Source organism: Falco naumanni, chromosome 2, assembly GCF_017639655.2.
Source record: "Falco naumanni isolate bFalNau1 chromosome 2, bFalNau1.pat, whole genome shotgun sequence".
NCBI classification, from domain to species: Eukaryota; Metazoa; Chordata; class Aves; order Falconiformes; family Falconidae; genus Falco; species Falco naumanni.
Window position 1 is genome coordinate 75,036,473 of NC_054055.1, and position 14,353 is coordinate 75,050,825.

General features: G+C 42.7%; 1 protein-coding gene across 1 annotated transcript; it reads left to right on the top strand.

The window, feature by feature from the left end:
• Positions 1 to 5,425: 5,425 nt before the first annotated feature.
• ASMT (acetylserotonin O-methyltransferase) lies at positions 5,426 to 13,987 on the top strand. Its single transcript, XM_040584950.1, has 8 exons — positions 5,426 to 5,613; positions 7,391 to 7,565; positions 8,776 to 8,905; positions 9,742 to 9,810; positions 10,335 to 10,453; positions 11,208 to 11,348; positions 12,634 to 12,756; positions 13,392 to 13,987. Exons 1-8 carry the CDS (start codon positions 5,542 to 5,544, stop codon positions 13,601 to 13,603), a joined length of 1,041 nt encoding a protein of 346 aa, XP_040440884.1. The 5' UTR covers positions 5,426 to 5,541; the 3' UTR covers positions 13,604 to 13,987.
• The last annotated feature ends 366 nt before the right edge of the window (positions 13,988 to 14,353 follow it).

The following is a 14,353-nucleotide window of genomic DNA, read 5'->3' on the forward strand; positions in this document are numbered from 1 at the left end:
AGCGTCTGCACAAGAACTGATCACTCTCAGATCAGGTCTTCCCTGCAATTCTGCGAAAGATCCCAGACACGTCTGTAAGCGCCCTGAGGAATTGCCCAGTGGTGTCTAACCTTCTAACTAACTGGAAAAGGGAAGGGCTGGCAAAGTCTCTTCTGCTCACTGCACCTGCCGTGGCTTAACCCCAACAGACAGTCAAGCTCCGCTCAGCCGCTCGCTCACTCTCTGCTGGTGGGATGGGGGAGAGAATCAGAAGGGTAAAGGGCAGAAAACCTGTGGGCTGAGATAAAGACAGTTTCATAGGTAAAGCAAAAGCCATGCACACAAGCAAAGTAAAACTAAGAATTAATTCAGTGCTGCCCATCAGCAGGCAGGTGTTCAGCCATCTCCAGGAAAGCCGGGCTCCATCACTCCAACTCCTTGTGCACCCCCAGCCTACTCACTGGTGGGGTGGGGTGAGAAGCAGAAAAGTTTTTGACTGTGTGAGTGCTGCTTAGCAATAACTAAAACATCCCTGTGTTATCAACACTGTTTCCAGCAAAAACCCAAAACGTAGCCCCATACTAACTACTACGAAGAAAATTAACTTTACCCCAGCTCAAACTTGCAAACAGTGTAAGGCTGTAAAAAATATTTGAGGTGAGCGACCAGGGAAAAGGACTTCAGGGGTGCTTGCTCATGCAAAGCCATGGGAACACTTCTTTCTGAAGCTCTCTCTTTTGAAGAAATGGAGAGGAGGATTATCAGATTAACAAGTGTGAAATGGGCAAAACAGTTGCGGGTCCACAGATTGCCTTTGTGATACTTGACAGTATATTTCTGACATGGAATCAAGTAATTTCTGACATGGGAGCCTGCCTCAGCTGCTGTCCATCTTTGTTGTCTTGCATCTTTCTCTTTTAAGTTTCAGCCTCTGCCATGTTTCACTAGTGAACCTGTCTGTCCTCGGGGAGACTATCTATGCCTCTTGTCTGCTGGGACATTCCTCTGACAGAGATCTCAATGACTATTTGTTTGAATTATTTGTTGAGAGATTATTTGCAGGCCAGAACAATGCTGGGTTGCTTATGGTGGACTTTAAAAGACACTCTCAGTCAGAGTTTTTACTACAAGGAAAACTGAGGAGGAGGGCAGGTTTGCTTAGAGAATGAGTGGTGTATACTGTATTTCCTGCCTACTCCAAATGTCTGCCAGTAGTATATGTGATGTAAACAGGAAAAAAATATAATCAGTTGGTGTCAAAAACTGTCAGAAGCAATAGGGATGTTACTAAGGAAATGCATCTATTGTAAAACATGAGAAGAAGCTACAAAGAAGAAAAACAAGCATTTTGTTAAAACTGGATATTCTGTTTCAAAGAAGAAAGTATGATACTGGGTATCTTGGCTTTTTAGGATTCTTAAAAAAAAAGGGTGGGGCCCACAAACTAACATAGTGCACTTTTGTGCCATTTGATATAAGTTGGGCATGCTTAGAGGCTTAGTAATGATACCAAGGCACAGTTGTTGCCATGCTGGCATTACTGAAACTGATTATCGTAGTCAGATCCTTGAGACTTGTACTTTTTGCTTATATGGAAGGTTGCATGTGTGGAAGTAGTGTCATCTGCCATTTCTCACTGGCAGACATTAATTCTACTGAATCTGCTCAGTTCATAGAGAATTTCTTACTTTCAAATGTTATGCAAAGATGATGATGTAATTATTTTTTGTGTAGTATTTGTCTGTAGTGAGTCAAAATTTAGCCAAAGAAAAATTCATCACCAAAATAGAACTGTGGAGGTAAAGTAACAGCTTTAGTCTGCACATGGTCTAAGCATTATGACATAAACCTTGACGTGTTTTTCAGAGAAAGCAAGACATTGTAATTTCATCTTCATGAATGCATTGATAGCTTAAAAGGAGCTTAGACTTTAAGCCTGGCTAACAATTTACTTGGAAACAGCAACAGACTGTGTGGCTTTGCATCAGTCTGGTGCGGGTTATCTGCAACCCTTCTCCCCTACATCTTGCTGCCAGTAGTAATCCCATTAGATGATTACATCTGGTGTCCTCAACAGACAGATTTAATTGGAATTGAAAAAGTACTTCGAGTGGGTTTAATTAACTGTATGGTCATTTTATTACCAGAGCCTCTTGTACCTGATAACTTTGCCTTCAGTAGATTTATGGCCCGTTAGGATATGCTAGTCTATAGTCGTGCACATAACTAACCATTACATAGTCAAAACTACAAGATTCAAGGATTGAGCATTTTTGTACTCAAGAATATTTAATGCAGCTGTACTAAATGTCACTGTAATATCTGATTACCAATCTACATCTGAGTCATTTGAGGAAAGTGGCCTGTAAGCTGGTGAGCAGCAGCTTGCCCTCCCTAGGGTTCTTCTGTTTAGCTCAATGGAAGACAAATGCATACTTCAGTGTGGAGAGCATTTGCTTCCAGTGCGGCTGATGGCCTGGATCTAAATAGCTGTTATGATCCCAGGGATGGGAAATCTTTATGCTTGGACAAAATTGCATCAATTTGTGTGTCAGTAGCAGGCAGGCAGGCAGAACTGGCCTTTAGCAGAGAAATATTTTTATTTTCCTACACCTTTCTAATCTTTTGGCTAACTGTTTATCTTTGGCTAGTGATATTTATGTACAATTTATTTATTTTAACCGGAGGAAAGAGAGAGAGCTTTTGAGGAAAAGAGGTTTACCTGGTTTTCCATATGGATGGAGACTTAGTGAGAAGGTTTTGAGCTTTCTTTTCCCATAGAACAGTCTTTAGAATGGATGTGAGGAACTGAAAAAGCTGTAGTGTGTTTACTAACAGTGGGTATAGGTTTGGGCAAGTGAATGAACTCTGCAGACTCGCCAACGGTGAATCTGCAGGCAGAAGTCCCTAATTCGAAGCTGAGCTCGTGCACTCTCCTTAAGGTGAGGATTGCAGGCGAAGATGGCCGTTATGAACGTAGCTGTGTTCTTGAAGCCTGTTGTCCAGGCTCTTCCTTCAGAGAAATGGTGTCTTCTTAAATGCAAGCTGTACAGATACACAGTCACTGTGGCAGAGAGGTGTGTTGTTATCGCCAGCCTCCACAGTACAAAATAAACAGAATATTAGTGTCTAACCTGTAATGAACATTGAAGTCCAGTGCAGTAGCAAGACAATAGCACCATATTTACAGGCTGTATTGGCCAGGATGAGGATGTCTAAGTGCTTCTGCAGTTTGGTGATTGCTCTAACTTTTGTGTGTTCAGACCTAGTGTGCTGCCAACAGGAGACCCTGTGGTGTTAGGACCTGGGGAGCAGGTACTGCTTCTGAGTTGTGTACAGAGGGGGGAAAAAAGGCTGATAACTGTGATATCTGCTTAGCTAACTTTAATAACTTAACTGTTAAAGCAGGCTGCTATTTAACTACTGGCTAAAAGAAATACAACATATTTTGGCTGAAATGTAAGGATCTGAATGGAAAATACAGATTCAGAGAAGGACTATACAGTGGAACCTTTCAGCTGGGAAAGATTCACTGCATCCACAAAATGGTCAGAAGGAATATATGGAAAACTTTATACTGGCCTGTTTCTTCTAAAATGAGGCAGAGGTTCAAAAGAGGAGCGCCACAACTAACCGTAGCAGCAGCATATAAATACAAGCCTACTTCCTAGGAAAGGAAGAGAGCATTAAAGTGTGTTGGGACAAAGCTGTGAAGTGCAGTCTTTAAACATACACCACGCTAATGTACACAAAATGTTGAGCTGCATGTGGATCACTGTATTGCTCAAGTTTTGCGCATTAACTGAATCTCTGAAGCATGGAGAAAGCTATCACTGGAAAAATGCTATTTTGTAACATTTTGCCATCACGGTATTACCTAAGTCAGGTCTCATTTAATGTTGCCTGAAGGGTCCCCAAGTGTGTGATATAAGAACTGTGAGTTTCTCCTTGATGGAAAGGGTCTTTTCTCACCTGAGAGCGGAGCATGTGCCCCAAGATGCAAGATGGACAAGATGGCCGGCATTTACAAGCTGGAGCGATGGACAGTGGGGCAGAGGGGCTTCAAGAGAACAATCCAGGGTTTTAATTATCTGATGAAAGACCTATAAGGTAGCGTGGTGTATGTGTGAAGCTGAAATCCATGACACACCTGGTACTTGGCAGTCATTTCATCGTTTCTTCCCAAGAACTTTCTGCATGCCCCTGGTTAGTTTTGCACAGAAGGGGAGGGAGACTGCAGCAGCCAGCCGGAAAATGTAGAACATTTTGTCATCCCTCAGCACCCTGCTCTGCCAAAACATGGCAAAGCACAAGTAGACACCCCTTCTGTAGTGCTGCTATGAAACGCACTGCATTCTAAGCTGGTATGTGGGGGGACCTGCATAATATGGAAAAGGAACGAGACTAGATTTAATTCTTTGTAGACTTCACCTGAATGATCATTGTCAGAGCAAACCAGTCACTGCAACAAGGCAGCACAACAAACAGACCTTACAGCTTCTCTATGCACTGACTGCTTCTGCACCAAGGCATGGGGCGTACCCTACTGCCAGCCCCAAGGTCACCTGGACCTGTGCCCATCACAGCAAGTTTCAGCTCCCCTCTGGCTACACCCCTCTGTTTCTTTTAGCTTTTCCCTGGGCATGGCTTGCAAATCAGGCCAGGGAAGCACACCAAAGTTTTACACACCTGCATGGAAATTATTCCAGGCACAGAATATGGTGGGATGCTTTCTTTGCCTTCAGCATCTTGTGTGGCCTCTGCTCTCAGATTATTTCCTCAGCAGCTCCTGCCTGCTATGTGGTAGTTATGCCAGTTATTTTTCTTGCATGGGTAAAGTCTGAGGCCCTGGATACGTGACCTGGAGCCAGAGGCTGAACAAGTCTCTGTTTCAGCATGGTGGAGGTAAGTGCTGTGCATACACTTGAGTAAGAGGTGAGTGGAATTAGTGCCATAGGACATCCCAGCTTTGATGACCACTTTGAGCTGAGCTGATATTCCTTCACTCTTAAAGCCCTGTGAATGTCCATATTTCACTTGAAGAATTCGGTTATCAAATTGTCTTTCCTCATTGTGTTGACTAACATAAGTAACGATTTCTCTTCTTGGGCAGTCCTCCAGCATCAAAAAGCCAGCCTGATGGAGCAGAGCTGCTTTTGAACAAGCCCCAGTTAGGCCTCCGCTTTGGTTTATGAACTTTGGTGCATCGCACAGAGTTCAGGTTCTTGGTGCTGTTCTGTACTGACTTCTGATTTACTTGTTACAAGCTTTCAAGTGCTTCTGAAGCACCAGCATGTTAACTGACTGCTGAACTGACAATACAAGCTTTAATCCACACTGCTTCTTTAGCCTTGTGCCTGATGATTGAAGAGCCAAAGAAAGAGCTGAACCTGGCAGAAAACCCCACCGAAGCCGTACAACTGAGCTGACACGTTTTGTAACCGGTGCGTTTCTCAGAAGCAATAAGATTAAGTGGATCAGCTGGTGTACCCTGTGCCTGGTGGAAAGAAGCTTATTTAAATTAAGAGGCCCAGAGAGTCTGTGCCTCAGTCCAGAAAGAAAATGAGTTCCACCGAAGACCTTGACTACCCTAAAACCATCTTGCAATACAACAGTGGATTCTTAGTCTCCAAGGTAAGAAATATTGCTCAGTCTTGGACAGATGTCTAAAAGTGTGCAGAGTAATACTCAAGGATCTCACTTTAGGTCCTGAATATAAGTCTTTGTAATGAAAATTATCTCATATGAAAGAATCCTGTTGGCTTACCTAAGCAAGAAGGAAATTTGCAAAGAAAAAAATTTGAAAGGGATTTGACCCCTCAGGGTAAACTTAGCATTTATTGAGACCTCTCTGACCTTTGGGGGCTTGGATGAGAAGACCTTGACTCTGCATGAGGCTTTATAAAAACCACAGGTATTTATAGCTGAGGGCTTGCTGTCTGACTGCCTCAATGTAGAAGGTTCCTTTGGTGATGGGATTTCTTTCTGCTTTTCATTTTTTTGAATTTGGGAAACAGAGGGCTGGCTTGAATTGCCTTTTTCCCTCCCTGTGAAGCCATGCAAAGACAAGATTTTTCAAATATCTTCTCAAATAATTTTCTTCCCTCTCCCGTGGTTTGTCTGTATGTGTTATGCAGACAGCTGAGCTTGAGAACTTCTGTGTATTGCCTCTTTTCAGGTGAAAGAGTCTGGTATAACAACTGCTTTTTCCCAACAGCATTTGATTAAGGCACAAAGGTAGAACTAGTTGTTTCACTTTCCTTATTGTTTGCTTATGTTATTTGCCTTTATGTGTGTATAAGCACATGGGCATAGAAGTACAATATCCAGTGCTGTGGTGATTTTTTGCTCATTTACTATTTAGTTACCTTTCCTATTGTCCCTTGTTGCACATCTGGCCAACATGGTAATGGAATGAATGCTGTTTGGGTTGTTCAAATACTGCTGCATCCTAAGGCTCCTGAAAGGTAGAGCTGAAAGTAAAGAGTTGAAAAATGGATAATGAAAAATCATTTTGCTTGGTGAGAAAGAGGAGTGCCCAGTGCTTTCCAGATTAACACTGGTACTGTGTATCTAAGGAGTGATCTCAACTTTGATTAAATCATGTTCTTACTGAGGAGTTTCCCATGGACTTTATGAAATCATTGTAGATACAGGCAGTCAATTGAGCTGATGCATTTGTTACTGTTTTAGGAGTGTTTGTGTGGCCAGAGAAATAGGCTAAGACCTATAAACTTGACTGTGTACAGCTAGAGAAGGAAGTTATGTATGTCTGTCTGAAAATTGAGGGCTGTTCCTGGAGATGTGACACACCTCTATGAAAAGACAGGGCAATTCTGTTGGTCTGAAAGAGGCTGTCCTTTTGGCTGAGAGGAGCCTCCCTGCCTCAGGGAGACCACTGTAGTCATCCACATCAGTCCCTGAAAATAGGATCCATAGAGTGGGAATATTTCCCGCTGCTGTAAGCCACAGTAGAGTCTCCAGGGTTCACTGGAGCATGCATTAGATCCTCAGTTAAAGAACAAAACCAACAGAAAAACTCACCACCACGCAGTCTTGCCTTTGTGCTCTCTGGCAAAAAGCAAGAGAGACTGTGAGAACGTGCTCTGAAACTAAGGAAGATCCAGGAAGATTCATACCCTAATCCTGGCTTCTAAATGTGAACCTTTGTGATCCAAAAACATTGGCTGGCTTTGCCAGAAAAGGAGAAGAAATGAAAAAAGGTGCACTACAAGCACTGCATGGTATTATAGGTGTTCAGAGAAATTTCAGTTTAATCATTGGGCTTGTTTATATGAAATACAATTTTACATGAAAGAGGTATTATATGTGGTTTTTCTCCAACAAAGAAACCTTAGAAATGTAGTAGACCTTGATGCTTTCACCTGATCCCTCACTCCCTTAACCCCAGGTTATCTTCACTGCCTGTGAGTTGGGGGTGTTTGATCTGCTGCTGGAGTCAGGAGAGCCTCTGTCTTCAGATGCCATTGCCACACGCTTGGGTACCAGCACCACAGGGATGGAAAGACTGCTGGATGCCTGCGTGGGACTGAAGCTTTTGGCAGTAGAGCTGACACAAGAAGGAGGTAATAAAGGCAGAAGAAGGGGGAGAAACTAAAATACTTCAACCTTTGAAGATTTTAAAAGTGAGGAAAAATATGTGGGGAGAGGTGATATCTAGTTAGGCCAGTTACCATAGCTGGAAGGAGGGGAGAATCACATGGGGATGCTATCCCCTCTTCAGCTGAAAGAGAAGCAACAAATGTCAGTATGTTTAAAGGTGTAACGTAAAACCCAGGTGAGAGGCTCTATATCCCTAAACTTTTTTTGTGCAAGAACCTCAGGTGACCTTGGAGGAGATATTCAGGGTCTCTGCAGGGCTGGTCTTAAGAAAACTCTGACGTGTGGGCACAATTTTAAACCTTGAAACCAAATGCCAGGGTGGATGGGCAACAACATGAATTAAAAACACATTTTGGTTTTCTTTGGGGTTTTACCACCATGTGAAGTATTTTGTTAGGTTGCTAATCTGAACTGAGAGGTGGTGTAAATTTGCCCTTGCATCAGAGATGTTGAGTCCACATGGTCAGAAGGGATCTGTAGCCATCAGACAGCTCGTCAGGACTAGCCAGAGTCTAACAAGTTGTGTCCCCTGCTTTGGCTTGTGCTGCCTTCCTCTGCTTTAGGACTTGGAGTAGCTGTCCAATGAGTTTAGGGAGAGCAGGATCTATCTTTTATATTCCTTTTGTATGCCAGTCCCGTGGGTGAGCAATGCCACTGCAGATGCGTCAGAGGAAGTGGGGGATATTTCTGAGTCCTTTAGGCGTTCATCTGTCTGCAGAAGGTCCTGCTCTAGTGAACTGAGAGAGTATAAGTGTGGTTGGCATGCTGCTTTGAGGACTTGTCTCCCACTTGCTGACCTTGTTGACTGAAAAATACCCCATGTCTGCAAGGGGTTCTCATTTAAATAGAGCAAACCAAAAGCTTCCTCTGATAGCAGAAGCCTATAGGGAAATTATAACACTCATAAAGCATTCCTTTTGCTCTTCTTGAAAGAAATGTTGGGTGCCGGAGTAAGTGTAGGTAGATAATGTTTACTCACACTGAATGGGGGAACACACATTTCAGCAGCCCTCACCCACTGCTTGTTGCAGTGGAAAGATTGATTATAGAAGCAATGTGGTTGTATCTTTGATCATATAAGACATCTTCCAGTGACAAATACCATGCAATACAATAGACTTGGCAAGGTGGTATATCATACATGTTAGTAAATATATTTATTTCACCCTTTAGCCTTCTACAGAAACACAGAAATTTCTAACATCTACCTTACAAAATCAAGTCCCAAGTCTCAGTATCATATTATCATGTATTACTCCAATACAGTCTACTTGTGCTGGCACTACCTGGCTGATGCTGTGAGGTAAGGAGTGTTGTGCGTTGTCTGTTGCAGACTGCTTTGTGCCATCTGTGTTGCTGCTCTGAGTGGTGTGTTTCTGGGGGAAAGCACGATGAAGAGGCTGACTGGTTTTTGGAAAGAAAACCCAACAGATCATTTTGGCTGTTAACACAGCCAATATGTGTTCTTGTTTTTTCTTGTTTTCCATTTGTGTCTATTCTTCTTTTCTTTTTCATTCTGATGGTAGAGATCTAGGAATCAGATTTCTATGTGTTTGACCTTCAGGAAAGCACTTGATTGTTACGGTGCCTCTTATTTGAGGAGGCATCAAAGTAAATGATGAGTAATGAACACTAAGGATACTTCTGTTGCAAAGGTGTATAGGAGTAGTTTAATGTGGGGCTGGAGTCTCGCTTGTTCCAATCCGTGCAACTGATGATCAAACATGATGTGTCTGGTGGTGATGATTGCACCAGTCTCATATATTTATTTGAGGTGTTCCCCTAAATCACAGAATGGTTTGGGTTGGGAGGGACCTTAAAGATCATGTGATTCAACCCCCCTGCTGTGGGCAGGGACACCTTCCACTAGACCATGTTGCTCAAAACCTCATGCAACCTGGCCTTGAAAAGAACCACTCATTTTTGTGAAAGGTTGAGAAATGTATCAGCATGTTTTGGAGGGTGGGGGGGTGGCAAATGGGCGTGCCTCTACAGCCATTACAAACAGGCTGTCATATGTTCTGTGCAAAGTTGAGCACCTTCCACAGTGATGAACTAGCTGCAACTACAGCCCCGATGTGTGTTTGGGGTAAAAGAAAAAGAAATCCACAATCATGATTTTTTTGGTTGCTGTTTTAGAGAAGGAAAAAACCAATATGAAAGAGCTTTTGGAATTTCATCCAAAGACCCTTTTGGAGCAATGTACAGGTAATCATTAGTATATTTATGGAAATATTATTATTATTATTGTAGATAAAATTAATGTTTTTATTTAATTGTCTTGAGCCATAATTATGATGATGTGAGAATCTCACTCAGAACCATCATGCAGCATTTACCTTTCCCAACAATATCCATTACTGGGACACTGTCTGACATTTTGAATAGAATTACATAATTTCCTATTCTGAAAAACATATCACAGGTCTCTGGCACAGAGGCAATGGTAGTTGGAGGAAACAAAAATGCCTTGGAAGCTTCAGAATTACCAGCATAATACACTGTTAGACTTCACTAGTCTTAATTCCCTATTTAAATGCATGAATGCATAGCTGTACCCTTCTGCTACAATAAGACTCAAGGTAGGTTTATATGCAAGGAGAATGTATTCTGTGTCAATAAAAGCAGAGATTAGTGTTTAAGCTAAAACTTGTAATAACAGTTGTATGATAGGAATCACCGAGGATATTGTAAGTTGCCTTTTCTATGTGCCTGTGTCTTTGTGTTACTAGATCAGAAGAAGAAATGCTGAAATTCATGGCTGGCCAGAACTCTGTATGGAGTATATGTGGCAGAGATGTTCTTGCTGCATTTGACCTTTCCTCTTTCACGCAAATCTATGACCTGGGAGGTGAGCATTGGTATATCTTCTTTAACAAGCCTCTGAACTGTCATCTTTTACAAGCTCTGAAAGAAAAATAATTCATATGTTATAAGATGGGCAAAATGATGGAAAGCAGGACATATCTCGGCAATAAAGGGAGCATTTTACTAATCTGGTTGGTTTAAAAAGAGAAATGTGAGAGTGGTGCGAGCATTAGGAAGCTGAATGCTCTTCTTTACAGAGTCTTAGTTGTGGCCCATCCCCTTGTGTACGTGGCAGGCTTGGCATTTATTCCTGCCTTGCTTGATACTCTCTTCTGGTGCCAGACTCCTTCCCTCCTGCCCTTCAGTTGGCGTCACTAGATGGAGAGACTGTCTGCAGCCTCTTGCCCTGCTGTCCCAGCACTGCAGAGTGCTGCCAGAATTCATGGGATGGGTCAGGCTCCCTCGCAGGCTCCATCAATGACTTCCCCAGTGCCTGGTTCAGTGGCTCTGTTTTTCATTTCCCACCTTCCAGAATCCACAGCTGGGTCTGGCTGAGGGGGGGCATAAGTGCTGTAAGGGCTGGGGCTGACCTCTGTGCTGGGGGTCCTGGAGCTTTCTGCAGAGCAAATGGAGACAGTGGCCTCTGCTGTCCCTCCTCTTCCCTTTCAACAACAGTGGGGAGCACGTGTACTTTGCCAGCTTCCATGCAGCTGAATGCACCATTGCCTGCTTCATGAGGGTGTTGCTGAACAGGTTGGTTTTGTGTCAGCACTGAATTTCTTTTGCTCTCCCCAAAGGAGGTGGAGGAGCTTTGGCCCGGGAGTGTGTTTCTTTGTACCCAAATTCCACGGTCACAATTTATGACCTGCCAAAAGTTGTGCGAGTGGCCAAGGAGCAGTTTGTTCCCCCTGAGGAGTGTCAGATCGCTTTCCATGAAGGTAGGTGTGGACAGCGGTGTACTGTTGTCACAGCTTGTTGCTCCTGAGCCCTTTTTCTGTGCTCGGAGGTGCCCTACTGGTGGCTCAGGTCTCCAGCTGCCCCTTTTGTGGGCAGAGTGTCCCAGACTGCAGTCTGCCTCCCCAGCCCAGGTCTGCGGCTCATTGCTACAAACAGGCTCTCCCTGCTGTGCAGCCACAGCTGCCTTCTATCAGAGACATGACTCAGTTATTCAGCAACCCAGAAGCTCTTTACTCCTGAACAGAACTATTTGATTTCTTCAGAACAAGGGTATTTCAACAACAAAATTCCTGCAATTTTGAAAAACTGCCATGTGATGTTGTAAATCTTCCTAACACTCCCTTTTCTTCTGTGCAGACCTCCTGGCTGATGCGTGGGATGCCAGGCCTGCTCAGAGAAGGTGTTTTCCTTCTCTGGTCACAACTGGTTGACTTTCAAGTCCTAAGATATTCCAGGCTTTGAATGTGGGTGAGCTAGCCCATATTCCTCTTGCCCATTATCTAGATCTTACATGGTCTTTGCACAATTTATGCTGAAAATGAGTGTAGGGAGATCCAATTTTTTACGTTTACAAAAGCTTTCAGGATGTTGGAATGACTTAATCTTCCTTTGAAGGTAAAAGAGGAAAGCAGCCTTGAAGGAAGGAAAGGAGTATGTAAAAACAAAGATGGGGAAACACAGGAAATGTTACGTGTGCCAGTGGCACAAAGAGATGAGGGTGGAAATAACAAGATAAGATGCAGAGAGAAAAATCCAAATGTAGTACATGAGGTACTGAACAAGAGATATGGTGATGAAGCTAGTGCTAGGAGGTGAGAGATGTGTATTTTTTCCTTATTCATTTATGATGTAGTGCTGTGGTTACTGAAGGTCTTTGAAAATTTGTTTAGATAAAGGAAAATTCTTTGGGTTTTTTTTCCATTACAGAAAGAGTGAGAAACTGTCTACTCTTTCTAATGCTTTATGAATCTGAATTCCTGTCATTGGAGAGAACTTATACTCAAATATTTTCCCATTGCATCAAAGGGTGTTTCAGATGAGTTGCAGCTTTTAAACATTTCAGACCTCCTTGAGACTGAACAAGTACAAAATTCCCTATGCAGTGCCACAGAGGACTTTTACCTGGTAATTCTGTGCTGTCTGATGTGTGTTTTGGACATGGCAAGCCCACAGTCTTTAGAACTGGACAGAACTGAATGTATTTGCTTAACTCAGCCCTCTGTGTTTTGGGAGGTTTGTGTAATACATGTATTCTTGCTTTAACAGGAGACTTCTTTAACGATTCAATTCCAGAAGCTGAACTGTATATTTTATCCAAGATACTGCATGATTGGGATGATGACAAATGCAGGCAACTGCTGGCAAAAGTCTACAATGCTTGCAAACCTGGTAGGTGCGAGCTCTTGAGAAGCAGAGAGAGTCTCACCTACCAGTAATGTGAAGCACGCCAGTCCTGATTCTCAGTGACACAGTTTCTCTGCAGGTGTTTCTTCGTTTAGTCTTTTGCTTTCCTAAGCCAGCATTGTGCAACTGAGCCAAACAAGGTTTGGTCCAAGTTCTCTTTATCTGGCTTCCAGTTTCAGTTTCCTCCTCTACTGGGACTCTTATTTCAAAACACTTTGGTGTAAGGATTTGGAATTTGGGGTATTCTTTAGATAGGTGTATACCTCATAGTAAAAATCCCGTTAAGCGTCACATTGAACCCTCAAGCTTTGAAATCACTCTGTCGAGAGCCAGGTTCTCAACAAAATCAGTATGGTCCTGCAGATTTCAGCTGGGGAAAATGGGAATTTCCATCCCAGCCATAGCATACCCTTCAGCCCTGGTACGTCAGCACCTACATAGCCAAGCAGAGGCATGCTCTGATGTTTTTGCTCTTCCGTTGTCTTCTGTGATGCTGACCTATGACTTAACGTAGAGGCTGCTTCTTCCTGAAACTAAAGGTTAGGTTCTAACAACTCAGCTGAAAAATATGTTGTCTTCTCAGAGCTCAGTGTGTGTTTTCTTTCTCTTTATTCAACCAGGCGGTGGGGTGCTGCTAGTTGAATCGCTTCTGAATGAAGATAAAAGCGGGCCTTTAGAAACCCAACTGTATTCGATGAATATGTTGGTCCAGACTGAAGGAAAAGAGCGAACAGCAGCCGAGTACAGCAAGCTCCTCGAGGCAGCTGGCTTCGGAGAGATTCAGGTCAAGCGGACTGGAAAACTCTATGATGCTGTTTTAGGAAGGAAATAATAGTATCTCTTTTATGTACCTAACAAGACAAAATAAGTGAAGAACTGTGATATTCTCTTCTTAGAGAAGAATCATCAACTTAGCTTTTAGTTAAGGCAGCCAGTCTTTTTGTAAGCTAATCCATTGTCAGGAGAATCACTGATGATAGATATTGAGTGTACATGGATTGTGAATCTGGCAGCCTGACTAGGGCTTGCCTTTGGATCTGGAAGGGAGAGAAAGAAATTACCTGTTGCTCAGAAAAAAAAAAAAAACCACAAAAGAAGTGTGCAGTGTGACTGCTTCAGATTTTTTAATTCTTTCCAATTGTAACACTGTATCTGATAAAAGCAAAGCTGAATTTGTACTTGAACTCCTGCAAAATAAAACTGATCCCTATTCTGAGCTCTGTTACTTGTATTTTTATTCCTGGGGAACTGATTTAGTATAAACAGACAAAATTATACCTTCTTGTAGTTAGTGTTTTCAGAGTTAAAGGAGAAATCCTGTATGAGCTTTGAGGAGTTTGGCATGAAAAAATGATACTAATCTTTTATTTCCTCTAGATTTTGATTTAAGTTATGAAAAGTAATTTTGTAGCTTGATGACTGGCTTAAGCCCAAGGGATGCTCTTTACAGGGTGGGAACTGACATGACAGCTGAGAAGGAGAATGATGCAGCCAAGTCATTCAGTTATGCACTGGGGAAGTCCTTATTGCATACCTCCTGCTGTTTTTGAAATCATTTGATCAAGCACAACCTGCCATAACC

Bases quoted from the DNA above. Each gene is read 5' to 3' on its own strand.
- ASMT (XM_040584950.1), top strand. From the start codon at position 5,542: ATGAGTTCCACCGAAGACCTTGACTACCCTAAAACCATCTTGCAATAC. The intron at 9,811-10,334 runs GTAATCATTAGT...TTGTGTTACTAG, and splicing joins CCTTTTGGAGCAATGTACAG to ATCAGAAGAAGAAATGCTGA. The intron at 11,349-12,633 runs GTAGGTGTGGAC...TTGCTTTAACAG, and splicing joins TCAGATCGCTTTCCATGAAG to GAGACTTCTTTAACGATTCA.